This window comes from Neltuma alba, unplaced genomic scaffold (genome assembly GCF_004799145.2).
Source record: "Neltuma alba isolate B1F8T4 unplaced genomic scaffold, ASM479914v2 tig00012125_pilon, whole genome shotgun sequence".
NCBI lineage: Eukaryota > Viridiplantae > Streptophyta > Magnoliopsida > Fabales > Fabaceae > Neltuma > Neltuma alba.
In genome coordinates, this window is record NW_021636677.1 from 52699 (window position 1) to 70665 (window position 17967).

Consider the following 17967-nt stretch of genomic DNA (forward strand, 5'->3'; position numbering starts at 1 on the left):
TTATAATATCTTACATGGTTTTTCTAAAATGTTTATATACAATTGTATATCATTAGATTATATATCAATTTATAAATAAGGCAAACTAGTTTGGAGAAAAACGAAAAATATAAATATTTTAAAGTAATTTAATAACTTTTTTAATTTTTTCAAATTAGTAAATTAGGTTTTACATTAAAAATTAAAAATTAGAAGTAGTATATCAGTAAGTAAAATATTCTTATGATCCAAACTAACAAAGAAACCAGCATTTTTTGAAAATATTTAAATATGATAGCTTGTTATCCCACTAGATCCTCGCTATAATTCAAAACTAAAACAGGAATCTCTGTTCATTGGCTCATCCTTCCAAAAACCCCACACCATGATGAGATGAAGTGGAAAAAAGGAGAAAGGAAGGAAGGAAGGCGTCCCCGCAATGGAAAGCTTCCAAGGAAAAGAAAGACATGGAAAACAATACCCACTTTACAATAATTCCCAACAACGCTGCGACTCCTTTAAGCAATCCATCTCCACAACTTGTTCACCGACAGATTCCACAAATTCAAACACCACCATTTCCCTACAGAAAGCTATTCAGTTAATGAACACATCTCCAGCAGACCTCATGTCCATGCTTCAACAGCCGCCATGGAAGCTCAGGACCAGAGACATGGCGGTGCAAGAAATCCTCCGAGAGCGAAGGGAAGCCATTGAGACCGGAAAGCTGAAGGGCCGGCGACTTTTTGAGCCAATACAGAGAGGAACAACAATTCTCACTGACGTGTTGAATGGTGATGATATGGGTCAAGAGAGTGAAGTGAGGTCCTTGTCTTTTGATTATTCCGAGGCTGAAACTGATTCACCACCATCATCATCATCCTCTTTGCCTCGTCTGTCATGTGATTCTCTGGAGAAAGACGAAGAGGTGAAGGAGGAAGACGCAAAGCATGTTTGCAATGCAGAGGAAAGAGTTTCTGATGGTAGGTCTGATAATGGAGGAAGGTACATTATTTTGCTGGGTGCGATTGCTATTGCTTTGCTTTTATTTGCAATTTATAAGAGTTGGGTTAGAAGATTTGAAGAGCATGAAAAGATTTTAGTGCCAACATGACTTGTCTTCATGCACTAATTTTGTTTGCAACTTCTCCTTGCGATGGTGATTTGTATTTGGCAGTTTATGATTTGGATCATCAAAAAATTTTCTTGGTATCTGTTGGAGACTGTGATTTAGTAATAATGATGAGTTTTGGAATTTACTGAGTGTTGTGAGGCACATGTTAATTCAATCCAAATGTTAATCAATAATGCCCTAAACTTACTGAGACAGTAAAATTCATTCTTTCACTTTCGTATTAAAACCTGGTTGTGAGCCCTTCAATTCCTTAATCCAAGCGCAAATCACATTTTAAGTATTACTTCGTTTGTTTCTATTTATTTGTTCTGATTTGGATTTTCACTTTTTTGCCCTAAATATACATCCTATTTTAGATTTCGGAGTATAATTATTACTTGTTTCCTTGTTCACCAAAGAAAAATATACCACTTGTTTCCTATAATACTCTTGTTAGATGGAATACACTGATTAAAGGAAAGTGGTCAAAGTATAAATTTGTAAGACACTACATAAAAGGAAAAACTGAAAATAATTACATAATACTACCTCCTGTCCTTAATATAAGAACAACTTGACTAATTTGAGTATATTAAAAAAATTAGTTATGTTAGTTATTTGTAGAAATAGACAGTGCTTCCGGTTCTAATTATAAAAGTCAAAGAAATTCTTTTTAAAGATGAGAGATATTACATAAACAAATAAAAGAAGTAAAACCCAACCAAGAGATGGTCTTCATCCGTCATAATCATTTTCAGCGCCAGGCCCAATAATCCAAGTTCGAAATTTAGGCCTAAAGTATTTGCAATTGATAGCCCAAAAAACCAATAAACGCGCATTTGGCAAGTCCAGTAAATAATAATAATAATAATAATGGAATGTTTACAGTTTAATGGATTGACAGCCTCAATTTTTACTTTTAAATAAATTTGAGTAGGCCCCAGGGAAGCTGACACGTGATGTGCGCTGAGGCAATGAAAGATGAGAAAAATTAAGAAAATAAGAAGACAAAATTTTGAGGGAGAATCATTGAAATTTTAAAAAAAAAAAAATAGTGAGGAGAGAGGAGTAGAATAATGTGAGGATTAACTAGGACAGCTTGTCTAAACTGTTGAAATAATATTTTGGTGGGAATAATAACAAGGCCACAACAAGGGACAACCAAGCAGCAACATGTCACCCATATGTGTGTATGTAAATATGTATTACCTCCGGTCCTTAATATAAGACCCTGTTTGATTTTTATTTTGGTCCTAAATATAAGACCTCAATCTACTTTGTCTCTTATATTTGCGCATTTTTTCCAAGATAGTCATTCTAATAATTGTAGTTCTAACCAATATAGTTGATTAATATGGATATTTTAGGAAAGACAACACCTATTTATTACAAATAACTAACTTAACTTCTTTCCTTAATCTCCTCAAATTAGTCAACTGGGTCTTATAATTAGGACCGGAGGTAGTATGTGTATGTTGGATTTCGTATGTATTACGAGTAAAGTTGTGAATTTGTCTATGCAGACATGGGCCAACCAGCAGCGAGAGCTGAGCTTGTATCTCTATGCCCCCTTATCATGCATACACTGCGTATGTTTTTATGTGGAGGCATGTTCCATCTCCAATATAAACCACTTCTCTGTTTGTGTTGTGTATGTGTTGTGCAGTTTGCATTACATTTCACAATGCATAGACATCATACACTATTACTGCTGCCTCTTATCATTTTCACTACAGCTGGCAATCATTGTTTCTCTCCCATGTCTAAACGTTCCTCCTATTCGGCTTATAAAAAGTACTACTTCCAGTCATAATTATAAGATCCTGTTTATAATCTATAAACGAGATCTTATAATTAAGACCAGAAGTAGTCAAAAACAATAACACCGTCTATGAAATCTCTGGGCAATACCCATTCAAAGAAGTTCTAGCTCTAGCCATCCAATCCGCAACTAAACTAGTCTCTCTGGGAATTCATCTGAATGATTGTTCCTGATAATATTTCTTGAAGCCTGAAGACTTTCAAGGATTGTGGCACATCTCCAACAGGAGAGAGTCACTTTGAATGTTCAAATAGTCCACAGGCACTTTATTCCGTCAGATTCAAACTGCACTTCATCCACATCATTCTCAAAAGCAAAATTAATAGCCTCTTGTAAAGTAGCTCCCTCCGCCATCAGGACCCAATCAGTTTTGATTAGTTTCGTCCTTTCCTTCAGTAGTTTTCAAGCACAGTGCAATGATCATCATATTTGGTCCGGTTTCCATCAGTCTTTCTTAAATGATGGGCATCATAAAGATAAAGTTCTGTTATGAAAATACATTAATAATTTGCATACTTCTATTTTTATCGGATTTAATTAGTGTTTTCTGATAAAATTCTTAACTGTTTTGACATATCCGTCGATTTTATATTAATATTTTTAAAAAATTAATATTATTATTTGCCTAGCTTTCTATTTCATGTCTAGTTAACATTTTTTTCCCAACAAACTACTAAAATAAGAACTGCTTTTAATAACATTCCAAACATAATGATGAAAACTTGTTCGCTTTGCCATCGTGGTTACCACGTTTCCATCAAAACCAACTCTCATCTGACCAAAATTTTATTGCTTTTACTATCAAGCTTAATTTTTTTTTATTTCACCGGAATAATCGTTTAAAGAAAATATTTAGCTATAATAAATTGGTAATTGTTACGTCTCATTTTCTTTTGGAATATTCAACACGTTACTTTTGGAGTTAATTATAATTGATATACTTTTCCATTCAAACACCTAAGTTGATCAAGAAGACGACACAGTATAATCGGAAACACTTGAATAAGTTAAAGTTGCATGTTCATCAATCACGACTTTCTAAAATATGCAAATAATGATCTATTACTTGATGTGACTGAGATTGTCCGTCTTAGTCTATAAAAAAATCAGTAAAGAAAAAAACACTAAGAGGAGAGCAATTCAATTTGCATCACAAATTATATATAATTAAGCAAAACGATTCATGCAAGGCTCCCATTTAACTTAGGAAATCAAAAGTGACTCTCATGAACATTTTCTCCCCACACACACACACACACATATATCTACAAAACTATATTCTGGATATATTATCAAACGCAGGTTAGTTAAAAAAATAAAAAAGAAGGAAAAGACACGTGGGCGGCAGGGATACTGTATAAGATAATAAGGAACAAGGGCACATGAAGAAGATAAGAGGAGTGGTAACATGTCAAAGACAGAATGAGATTGAAATGGAAGAGATTCCAATCCCCAGTGGAAAAAATTTGACCATTATTATTTTTTAAAAAAAAAAAACAGGAATATATGAGACACGTTGGATGTCTCCACCCGAAAATGATAACAATTCACACAGAAAAAAGCCTATAATAACGTTGTATTCTTGTAATCTGTTCCATACATGTCTGAATTCACAAATCAACGTTTGTTTGATTTGCAAAAAATAACAATAATGGAGGGTGCTTGCTTGTCACAGAGATGAACAAATGATGACCAGAGTTTTTGTTGGGTGGAGGACACTGACCTATGATATAGGCCCTTACTGTTACCTAAAGAGAGAATTATTATGGGATGTATGACTCAAATGTAATAGGGTCGTGCCCCATATGAGTCAACTATGTTATTATATGTCCTCCAAATAACATGACTTAACATCCATTGGGATAGATTTATATAAAAGCTGAGGTTACTCCTTCTTTCTTGTCACTCGCAGCAAACTCTAATAATGATAACCCTCCATTTTTATATATCCCACATACACCATCCCTTTTTTATCCATAAAGGCTATTCCACAGTGTACTGATAATGTTTTACTCCTCCTGTCCTTAAATGCAGTACATAATTAGAAAGTTGATGTTGGTCTTATATGTAAGACTTATTTTACATATTTATTAATTTTTTTTAATTAACCCTATTAATATTCTTCGACAATAATCAAGTAAGAGATGGAGGGAGGGAATTAAGGATGATGTTTAGAGTGTTTTAGAAAAAAAAATATATCATATTAACTAATTTAATTAACATCATTAATATACTCAAATTACTTAGTTAGGTTTTTGTCAATGGCCATAAGAGTATGTATTAAGAACAAAACTTATGTATTATTAAAAAAAAAAGCACACATGGCAAAACGTGATCAGAGAACTTGCATAATAATTATTAAAAACTTGATATAAGTATTATCTTGTTAATTAGTTATAGTTAACTAGGTAAGTGAGGCTCTTGCAAAATTTTGTGAAATTAGCGGTATTGTTAGCGGTCTGTGAGCAATTAATATCATGATAATTAATCTATAGCTCCTTATAGTTTCAACTAATTTTGAATCAGGTCCTTATAGTTTTTTTCTTTTTATCAGGTCCTTATACTTTCACCTGTTTTTAATTAGGTCCTTATATTTATTTTTCTTTTTATCAAATCCTTATAAGTTCACCTTATTTTTAATTAAGTCCCTGAATTTTTTATTCTTTATTTTATAAATTCTAATAGTACTATTATATAAACATAAAATAGTATATATTATTTAATATTAGTTTATAAACAATAATATTCTAAAGATATTGAATTATTATAATGATTTTAATTTTTTCAGCAAAAAAATTAATTGTTCTAAAAAATTTCCTAAATTAATTAATTCTATTACTTTTTTATTACATAATTATTAATTTAATTTAATTATTAATATTTTATATTTCAGTATTAATCTATTTAATTAAGCTTATATTTAATTAATAAATAAAAATTATAACTACATGAACCTGATTAAAAATTTAGTGAAATTATAAGGACTTAATTAAAAGAAAAATAAATACAAGGACCAAATTAAAAAAAGATAAAAGTATAAGGACCTAATAAAGAGAAAAAAAACTATAGAGACCTGATTCAAAATTCGTTGAAACTATAAGGACTTGCTGATTAATTAACCGATTTATGTATGATGCTTTTTTCTTATGCGATGCATATGACTCAGATATGATCGTGCCCCATGAGTCAACCAAGCTATTGTCAAATAATATAATCTATTATCTCTACCTCTTAACATAAAAACTACTTAACTAATTTAGATAAATTAAGAAATCTAAATAAATTAGGTAATTATAACATGTGTGACCTTATCTCCCTATGAAATAATTCTGTCTAACATTAGATTACCTATCAGTTTATGACTTCTTTTTTTGTTATGAGCCTATCAGTTTATGATTTATGTAAATTAGTTTAGAAAAACAATGATAAATATGTGAGACAAAACAACTGATATATTATATTTTTTAAACTAAATTTAACCCTTTAATTTTTTTTTATCAATCATTCAGCTAATTTTTACATTAAGAGCAAGGGGTGTTAGGATTTATTGAGATTCATAAAAGCTGAGGTTACCCCTCCTTTCTTGTCACTCCCAGTAAACACTAATAATAATCGTCCATTGTTATATATCCTACACGATGCTTTTTTGTCCATAAAGGCATTCCACAGTGTATTGATAATGTTTTGTATTAATCAGTTAGTTAACTGTGTAAGTGATGAGAGGCTCATGCAAATTAAAGTTTTGTTAAATGAGTGGTATTATTGTTAGCGTTTTGTGGGTAATATCATCGTAATATATTAATGTTGATTGATATGATATTTTATGAATGAAAAATACTAAGACTTTTTCATTGAAAATTTGACATGATCTGAATTTAAATTACTTTCCTGGGATTGAGAAGACTAGTTAAATGTAAATTGTAAGCAAGTCTGATTTTAAAGGCGATCCCTGTTTCAGTTATGTAAACATTCGAGGCTTTTAAAAAGGAATCCTAGAGAGGTATTGTCGGCTCCTTGGCTTTTTTTTCAGTGACAAAAATTTTTATGTGAAATTCAATCTTTATTATATTTTAAAATTTTCACTTTCCATTCAGTCCAATTTAATTTTCCTACAAGAAATGATTTTCGACCTTCAATTTCAACAGAACTCGCAACGTTAAAAAAAAAAAAAACCACAACAACAACCAATTGGTTTTCTTCCCCTACTACTGTCGAAACCACACCCAATTTAGAATAAAAATCTAAAAATTGAGTAAGCTTTTGGCATATGCCATTTTATGAATAAATTAAATAATCCTATATTTAAACAAAAATTGTTGAAACACATTCATTAACATGTCTGGCTATAAATATTTTAGTTCAATTCGATAGATGACGCAGAGAAAAGCTTAATATAAATAGATGCAAGACAATAATTGGTATAGGCTATAGCAAACTGGACGTGTTAAGTTTGGAAATGCAACCCTCAAAATAGAGTAACCAATTTTGAATAAAACAGTACTATATGATAAAATGTTCAAAATACAAATTTGATATAAGAATTTGCATATATATAACTTTCAGCTTTTCCGGGGGAAAAAATTGAACCACTGACCAGATAATTATTAAAAATGTCCAAGGGGATGAATTAATAAAGAGATGTTTTTGGCCAACAAAAAAGAGAAAAGTTTGTTGAAGTATATCTAAGCGATGATGATGAAGGGTGAAGGGTTAATTCATTGGAGTTAGGTATATATCACCAAATATAAATATGCCAATTTCCATTTTATATTAATATTTGATAAATGTAGCCATCATTACTATATATGATGAAAATTTATAAATAAAAAAAAAACACCCAACTAATAACAAACGCACTGTCTTACCCGTTTTTATTCCCTTTTTATCTTTCTCTTCATAAAAGCTTTTGTTCTCTCTGACATCCCATTCCCATGTATGCGTAGTTTATATATATAATCTTGAAATGAACACACTGCATATAAGCTTAAGCTGATTACAATTCCTTTCTTGAAATTTGTATAATATTAAAGGCAGGAATTTCATACACGATTTTAAATTTTTTCCAACATGATCATTGTACTATTTATATCTTTATCAATACTGTAGTTTCTGTTGGCCAAAAAAAAAAGAGAGAATAATATAGTCTCTTAAAATCTTATAAAGATATTAGTACAAAAGATTATAAGAAATAATTGATTTTGCTTTCAATTTTTTGGAAGATGATTTGTTTATATAGCTTGACGCTGTATCTGATCTTCGAGTTAAATCAAGTGTCTCAGCCACAATTACGCCCCAACGATCCCCTTCAGATATGTAGCCTTCCTATTTGAAATTTCATATGTCTACATTTGGATCAAATATAGTTTTAAAAGAAAGAGGATAAATAAAATGGTATAGTTAATTAATTTGTCTTGTTTTGTATCATAATGAACAATGTGGATAAGATCAAAATTAAAGGTCACAAATATGTCATCAAGATGTTAATTTTTCATTGAACATGCACATGCATATCTATTAAGGAGGTGTTTGGTTTAACCCAAAAGCATTTTTAAGAAATATTTTCACTTAAATCAAGACAAAATTTTTCTAACATATTTATTTTGTATGCTATAAAATTAGTTTTAAAATCATGATATAGTTTCTATTAAAAGACCTCCTAATTGTCATTTCACTACCACTAAAATGTGTTAGCCAGATTCCACAAATCATGTGTGAAACAAATTTAAGATTACAGCAAACATGAATTAAGGTAGCATGGGAGGAAGACAATAATTCATTTAATGCTACCTCTGATTCTAATTATAAGAACCAGTTGACTAATTTGAAGAGATTAAAGAAGTAAGTTGAGTTAGTTATTTGTCCTAAATAAGTGTTGTCTTTCCTAAAATATCCTTGCTAATCAAGTGTGTTGACTAAAACTCTTATTATTAGAAGGGCTATTTTGGAAAAAATATAAATATGAGAGACAAAGTGGATTGGGATCTTATATTTAGGATCAAAATAAAAATCAAACAGAGTCTTATATTAAGGACCGGAGGTAGTATGAATTTTTTTAAAATGTAAAATAAATTAAATTATGGAGATTCCATGATTAATTAACGTAAATTTTCCACGGACAAGATGGAAAGAAATAGTTATGTGAATTGTCGTGTTAGAGAAAGAGGAGAAAGAAAAAATATGGAGCGTCCGATTGGGGGGGAAGGAAGGGGTGGGTCAGGTCGTATGGAGGTGATGTGATGGAAGAAAGGAGGGGGGGTCACGGGGTCAGGGATATGATATGATGTGATCAAGGATAACAAACGAGATAAGGCCGCAGTGGGGCCTGCCTCTGGGAGTGGGGCCTACTTATCCTGCGGCCCTTGTTAGTTGGGCCCACCCGGAGTACTGCTTTTTCCAATTTTCAGCTTACACGGTTATAAAATCAAAATGAACGAGTCTCGCCGCATTTACAATACCACCCAAACATGGCATGTGCACACCTGTATTCCAATTTTATGCTGCTTTGTACCCACCCAATCAACCTAATCCCTTCACTTTCCTTCCCCTTGTGCAGTTCCCTTTCCTCGGAATATGGCTTTCTTTCTCCTCTGCTTCTCATTTTGACTCTTTTGCCCTTGCTCCTTGCACTGCAAACCCGCATAAACAATTACAAGGGTGCATGGTTCGCTGCATGTGATGAAAAAGATCCGCTTGTCACTCCCAATAAAAAACAATGTTTTGCATTCTACAATTTGGGTGCAAGGGACAACACAAAATGTAAAATTGAATATAAATATATTGTTTCAAAATAAATCCAGAAATACTTATAATAAAGAATTGAAAAAAAAATGAGGAAAGTGAGGCAGTGAATGCATTATCATCGTGCAGGTTGAACTCTGTTATCTTACTGGCTGCTTTCCGCTTGCCCATATGCTCAAAATAATGAAACATCGCTGTGATTTTTTTTTTCCCACGTTAGGATGCTGATTTTTCTAAGGTTGGCATTTATGAAGTTCGTAAAGTTCAACAATGATACATTTAACTTTTTGATAAAGATATGCATAAAGTGTGTGTATATCTTATCACATATACACACACACATTACATCTAATATTTAATATAAAAACTAATCAATAATTATATTTAGTCTTAAATATGAGATTTTAATTTATTTTATCTCTCAAATTTATAATTTATTTTCTAAAGTCTCTATATTAATTATACATATTAAGATTAAGAGAGTTTCCATTCAATAGTAAGCATGGTTAAAAGGATATTTTTAAAAAATATAACTTATATTTGTTACAAATGAATAATTTAATAAAACTCCTTAATATGTTTAAATTAGTTAAGTAGCGTTATTGAATTTCATGAATTAAAGATGTCAACTCGCAAAAAAATATGGAGGCCATTTTTAACATCTTGATACTCTCTCCAATCCTTTTTATAAGTCAACTAGAGGGAAAATTTTGGCATATAAGGGATCATATGAGGTACTACTTATTGCAGTGGATTTATATAAGGATATAATTAAAAAATCATTATCTCCTTAGTTCTAATTAATAATAATTTACTGAAAATACCATTTCATTACGTAGTACGTAGTTGGTAATCATAACATTTATTGACAGATAATTAAGCTCCAGAAAATTTCATATTACCCTTTCCTCCTTCCAACCACTTACACGACAATGCTTCATAGATTGAGATTTTCATCATGTTTACAATTAATCAATATCTCGTTACTTTTCTTTTGTTCTTCTTTTAGATTTTTCCTCATCCCTTCCCGTTTAATGCCATCTGGGCTAGTTAGTAGATATTTAACTTGTTTACGTGCGGCCAATCATATATAAACCATACAATATTAAAATAATTAACCAAATATAACACACTCTTTTGCTCTTGTGGGGCACGATGTATGGTTTATTTAGTGTATAAGGGAATTTACTGCCTTAATTATAAATATATTGCTGTGAAAATTGTATGACTTTTCATTTTTCTTAAAAAAATAGACTTGATATTTGCATGAGAATTTACCAGAAAACATGTATAGTATATGCGTGTTGCTTTAGCTACAATGTAACTTGTGAGAATGGGTCATTTATCTTTTAGAAATTTACAAATCATCTTTCAAGAATTTATAATTCATTTTCTAGTAGTTAATGACTTATTTCTAGAAAACAACAACTCATATTTCAGGAATTTACATTTTAACTTCCAACACTTTACAACTTATTTTTAGGGATTTACCACAAATCTTTTGAAATCTTTATTATTTTTTTGCCAAACTTTTGAAATTTTTTATTGATGTTGCAACTTTCTATATTTCAATAATATTAATTTATTTGTAATGCAACTTTCTATATTTCAATAATATTAATTTATTTGTAATTAGTCTTTCAGGAGTTTGTACCAGAGGAATAATATCTTTGGCTTCAAATATCCAGTATTAACTTTTTTTTTTTGCCAACAACATGAAGTTTTTTTTTTGTCTGAAAAAACAACATGATGTACCAGTACATTCTCTGTATAAATTAATAAAACTGATTAAAGGTACTAGTTAAATTCATTGAATGTGCAGCACAATAGGGCATAGGCTTTCTCATGCTTACGCTTAATTAATTGTGGGAATTCTTCCTTGAAAAGCTCAAATTTCTCTCTCATATTGTGATTTGTATTCCAAGGAAAAAAAGCATTTAATGACCAAAAGACCAAGTGGTTTGCATTATTTTGGACCACTACTAAAGCAGGTGATCTTTTAGGAATTTACACATTATTAGCCAGGAATTTATAATTCATTTTTCAAGAGTTTACAACTCATCTTCTCAGAATTTAATTATAACATATCTTTGAGTAACTCACATTCACACCTCATCATCCTCAAGGAATTTCCAATTTATATATTCCAAAACTGACCATTAACCTTCCATCTCATAACTTGGGAAAGTAAGATGTAAGAAAACTCATATTTTAATTACAAAATATTTGGAGCCTAATGATAGATACAAGCTTCTCCCTCTGTTTTTTTTTTTTTTTTTTTTACTCACCCTCAACCAACAAAGGGTATCATTGAAGAAAAATAAAATTCTTGTATATTCATTATTACCTTTAATTAATCTTAACTAACTTCTTAATTTATGTGATTTAATTACGTGCAACTTACTGAAAGGAGGAGGAGTGTGCGTCTAGCGGTTAGAGTGGTAAATGGTAATGACAAAATACAGGGAACAAAAATATGGATTTCCATAACATTATTCTATTGGAAATTGAAATTAATATTAAGCAAATAGTAATACCAAAAAAAAAACGACATAAAAAATCCACTAAACAAATCTCGTTTTCACATACCTTCTTGTTGGAACCACCACAAACACTTCAATATGAAGCTGCTCAAAATTGCTTCATTTTTTTTTTTGACTTGAAAATTTGTTTTAATATTTAGTTCAGCTGGTCTTCGTACTTTCGTTCTTTTTGGACATTGATTCGCACTTTCATTAAAACCATCACAACAAAAAAGGAAAACAAGCCAATGAATTTGACCACACAAAATATGCATGCATCTATCATCGTAACTGTTTACTGGATTGTTAATGTGAGTTTGAATGCATTAATTTTGGGGTGAGGCTAGTTTATTATTATTTGCACCATACTCAGATAAATTAAGTTTTTCTATATTCATATATTTTGTTTTTAAATTATTATCATTTGATTATAAATTCACATAAAAATAGTCACGATCAAAAAAATTGACATAATAAATATAAAGAACTTAACTTAAATAATTTTTTTATTAATTTTGCTCTGGAATTCGAGGTTAACCGAAATTTATTGGCCTTTTATTGGTATCATCTCCTCCTTTGATCTTTAATAATCATCCTCGCAGAAAAAGCAAGAGAACTTTTTTGACAAGAATTTTGAAAAAGAGTTTTGTATATACAATATATCACCATAATAGAGAATAAAAAGCGGGAATTAAAAAAGTGAGATTGAGAACCTGTTAAAAAGAAAAAAGTTTGACCATGTTTGATAATTATTTATACACTCTTTTGTTTTGTTTTGTTTTTTTTTTCTATTTTCAGAAAAATATTAAAAAAAAATGTTGGGATTATATGTGTGTGGGTAAGAGGAATATGAGTAGAGGGGGATTGTGAAATGAATGAGCACTGAGTAGGAGCTGATAGTGGGAGTGGGCCCCACAGTAAAACAGATAGTAGTTTACTGGAATCACCCCCTGAAATGTCGAAAACAACCCTGGGAATTGTGAAGACCCAATGTAACCTGCGGGCACCATGTGTCCCAACCACATCCCTCCTGCGCTGCACGTGCCGCCTTATAAGACCCCCGCTTCTCTCTCACGAGACCGTCACCGGCCTCGACGCCACTTACATTGGATTCATGGCTCCTACCCACGCAGCTACTTCTCTTCAGATCTGATGCTTCTTCCTCAGATCAATCCCCCCACATTAAGCTAAAATCCCAAATTTTTGCGGACATCTCAGCCTAACCTATACCAAGCTCTCTGTTTCCGTAAACTCAATCAAGTCCACTCATGGGGGAGGTGAATAAATCATAAATCCTTCTCTTCTCCCATTACCTTTCTTTGCTCCCTTCTCTTCACCCTTTGGATTTTGGTTCTTATTTTTTCTGTGTGCAGGAGAAGAAGAAGGCAGAGGAACAAAAGACGGAGGAGAAAAAACCAGAGGCGAAGGAGGAGGCCAAAAAGCCCGAAAACCAGGGTGAAGATAAAAAGGAAGAGGAATCCAAAGACAAGACTCCGCCACCGCCCCCGCCGCCGCCGGAGATTGTGCTTAAAGTTTTCATGCATTGCGAAGGTTGTGCACGCAAGGTTCGTCGGTGCCTGAAAGGATTCCCAGGTGAGCTGAATCACTCCGTCGCTGCAACTCTTATTCGGCTGATTGAAGGAGATCCTTATCTGGTATTCTGGCATGGATATATGTATTTTTGGCTTCAGGGGTTGAAGAAGTGATCACAGATTGTAAGACTCACAAGGTCGTCGTCAAAGGAGAGAAGGCGGATCCACTGAAAGTTCTAGAGAGAGTACAGAGGAAGAGCCATAGGCAGGTCGAGCTCATTTCTCCGATCCCGAAACCACCTGCCGAGGAGGAGAAAAAACCAGAGGAGAAAGAAAAGCCCGCTCCTGAGGAGAAGAAAGAAGAGGTTGGACTAGATTCTTCTTCTTCTTTTGTCAGAACAATAATTGCGAAGTAATTTCTCAACGTTTATTCTGATTTCATGTTTTTTTATTTGACAGCCCCAGATTATCACAGTGATTCTGAAAGTTCACATGCATTGCGAGGCTTGCGCTCAGGAAATCAAGAGGCGCATACTGAAAATGAAGGGTGCGTTACACGTTTTCTGCAACTCCCTCCAAATACAGACACTTGAGCTTCATGCAATTCAAGCCTTCTTCGCCGTTTCTTTTCTCACATTAAAATATAATACTCATGACCTTTTGTTTTCTTTTATGCTATTTAATACGGCATTCAATATGAAATCCGATTCATTCTCAACTTTAATGGTGCATTATATTATAATAAAGTCAACTAAATAATTCTCAGGAGTGGAATCAGCTGAACCGGATCTGAAGAAGTCAGAGGTGAGCGTGAAGGGGGTGTTTGATCCGGCGAAGTTAGTGGAGTTCGTGCGGAAGCGAACAGGGAAGCAAGCTGTCATAGTGAAGCAAGAAGCGGCGGGGAAGAAAGAGAAAACACAGGAAGGTAAGGCGGAAGAGGAGAAGAAAGCAGGGGAAGGAGGAGAGAAAGAGAAGAAGGAGGAAGAAGGGAAAGGAGAAGAGAAGAAGGAGAAGGAGGAGAAGAAAGAAGGGGAGGGGGAAGCGGCGGCGAACGCAGAGGAAGAAGCGGTGACGGAAGAGACGAAGGTGGTGGAGATGAAGAAGAGCGAATACCAATACTACCCTCCGAGGTACGTCATGGAGATGTACGCTTACCCGCCTCAGATCTTCAGCGACGAAAACCCAAATGCTTGCTCTATCATGTAAAAAACATGAGGGAAATTTGAGGAATGTCAGGGGTATAATGGGAATCAGGTTGAAAGTCTGAAACATGGAAACTGATCTCTCTCCCTCTCTCTCATCCTTCCTTCTCCATATTTGCATCTGGTATAATCTACAGACAAACTGTAGAGTTTTGTTTTGAATTTTACATATAAATAACTGTAGTCCCATATCTGGATTTTATTAATATACTTTTTGTATATTAAATATAGCTTTTCAATTGAAGCTGTATTTTACTGCGTTAAAGTGGTGGTGGGGGGCATCTTTAATCATTAATCAAATTAAAAAAAAAGAAAAAAAAAGAGGAGGGATGAGAGATAAGTAGTGAGAATTAAGAGAAGGAGTGAGGAGTGAGATAAGAAAGGGATCGGAGGCAATAATTAGAGAATGAGAGGGGTGAGGCGCGGGGGCATAGGATGGGCATTAGAGATGGCGATGAGAGTGAGAGTGAAGATCCAAGATGAGAAAGTGAAAATGGGGAAATGATTCAGCTTTCTCTTTTTCCAGTGTACTTTTGGGAATTATGAACGGTGAAAGCTGGGAGCAATCATATCTGAATATATGATATCAGATATGAGATCCAATACATTACATTGTGATTCCATCTCAATTGTGAATTGTGAATCTTTTTAGGTAGGACACACAGAAATATACAGAGGGCGAGCTTTTAAGCAGGCATAAAAATTGCTCCCATGTGACTTCATGTGAAGGTTACAGGTTTAATTAATTATTGAATGCAGAATAAAACTGCATGCATTTGTTCCTTCTTAGAGCCATCTAAGAGAAAACGGGTTTAATCCCTAAGAACAGCTTCTCCATCTGTGGCGATAAAGCATTGTGCATTCCCTTACGCTTTATATACTCGACAGATGCACATTATGGGGATGCTAATGAATATAAATTATGAAAAAATTGATTAAAAAAAAATACTTGTTAAATTTTAAAAAGATACCCTCTAGTCCTTAATATAAAACCTACTCTTCTGGTCTTTAATATAAGATCTAATTCTTGAGTTGGTTTTGGTCCTAAACATAAGACTCATTTCTTATATTTATAAATTTTCTCTAAATTATCTCTATGGATGCTCTCTCAATCATAATCAAGTAGAAGAAGGAGATGGAGTATTAAGAAAGATGATTATGGTGTTTTAGGAAAAATGTGTCACTTTTCTTATAATTAACTAACTTACCTAACTTTTTTAATCTAATCAAATTAGTTAAATGGGTCTTATATTAAGGATCAGAAAAGTATTTAACTACTCCTCCGGTCCTTATTATAAGACCCAATTTGACTTTTTATTTGGTCCTAATTATAAGACCCAATCTATTTTCTCTCTTATATTTATGTATTTTTTTCCAAGATAATCCTTCTAATAATGATAGTTTTAGCCAATATACTTAATTAGCAAGGATATTTTAAGAATAACAACACTTATTTATTATAAATAACCAACTTAACTTACTTCCTTAATCTCCTCAAATAAGTCAATTGGGTCTTATAATTAGGACCGGAGGAGTATTTTGATTAGATTAAGGAAGTTAGATAAGTTAGTTAATTATAAAAATATGACATGTTTTTCCTAAAGCACCATAATCATTTTTCTTGATATCCTCCTTCTCTCACTTCCTTAATTATGGTTGAGAGAGTATCTATAGGGATAATTTAAGAAAAATTGATAAATATGACAAATGAGTCTTATATTTAGAATTAGAATTGACTTAACAATTAGGTCTTCTATTAAGCAATATAAGTACTTTTTTTTGATAATTTTAACTATTATTGTAAAAGTTTTGATAAGTCAAAATATGTCAAAATCACTCATTTATCATTTTAAAACTCAACGTGTATTTTTATGTCATTTTTCTTGTAATTAAACCTTGTATTTACTCTAAATTTACATGATCCTGCCAAGTGAAATATTTTATATTATATATAATTTTTATTTAAGGAGGGAGGGAAATTAATATGGTTTATTTGGATTGGCTGCATGTTCTGCTGCCTCTTGCTGCCTGTCTCACTTTCTGTATTGTAAAAATTTTATTAATGGCAGAGTTTTCAGGCAAGATTCTTCTTAATTTACTCAAAACACATGCCTCTCACCTAAATTTCTTGAAAATAACACTTCTGCCTTTTCGTTTTTTTCCCCCTGTTGCCAGTACAAGCACTTTCCCTCCAGCTCTTGATTAATGAAGGGATCCACGTAATTACCGAAATCAAATTTGAATCAGAATTTTACTGAGACCTTTTTTGTTGGAAAGTTTATTAACGCATAGTCGCACATTTGACTGTATATTTGTTACCGTGTACTATAAGAAAGGTCAATGAATCAATCCCTGCCCTCAATCAGCACTCATCCTCAAATAATATTACCACTCACTTTTTTTCCTTTTAAAAAAAAAAAACTTTGTCGCATATCTAGAGAAAGCAAATTACGGTCCACTTTGAAATATGTACTCCTCTGGCCTTTAATGGAAAACTCATTTAACTAATTTTATTATATTAAAAAAATTTGATAAGTTAGTTAATTTTAAAAAATATGACACATTTTTTCTAAAATACCATAATCATCCTTTTTAATACCATATCTCCTTCTTTTACTTGATTATGGTTGAGGAAGTATCCATAAGAGTAATTTAGAGAAAATTAATAAATATGAGAAATGAATCTTATATTTAGGACTAAAAACAATTTAACAGTTAGGTCCTATATTAAGGACTGGAGGAGTATTAGATAAATCATCCGATGCAACTTTTGGAAAAGTTTAAAAGATAAAAAAGGAAAAAAGAGAGGGGAAAATAGAGGCATGTTTAATTCTACTATATATTTTTTATGTTCTTAAAACAATTCTGTGGAGTAATTTTCAAGAATAAGTTTTGAAAACAAAAAATTAAAAAAGAATCTGTTTGAATTATGGTTTTGAAAAAACATATCCAAAATAATGAGGTAAATGATTAGAAAATGGTTTGCTTTATTAATGGAACTGTCATTAATAAAAACGTGGCATTCACTACACGTCGTCTAATTTTGAAGAATAAAATA

At 32.2% G+C, this 17967-nt stretch overlaps 1 protein-coding gene across 1 annotated transcript; it reads left to right on the forward strand.

Annotated features, from left to right (window-relative positions):
- The first annotated feature begins 13277 nt into the window (after window positions 1–13277).
- Window positions 13278–15167, forward strand: LOC114723204 (heavy metal-associated isoprenylated plant protein 7-like). Its single transcript, XM_028909363.1, has 5 exons — window positions 13278–13452; window positions 13549–13768; window positions 13867–14072; window positions 14167–14254; window positions 14474–15167. The coding sequence occupies exons 1-5, from the start codon at window positions 13444–13446 to the stop codon at window positions 14911–14913; spliced, it is 963 nt and encodes a 320-aa protein (XP_028765196.1). The 5' UTR covers window positions 13278–13443; the 3' UTR covers window positions 14914–15167.
- Window positions 15168–17967: the final 2800 nt, after the last annotated feature.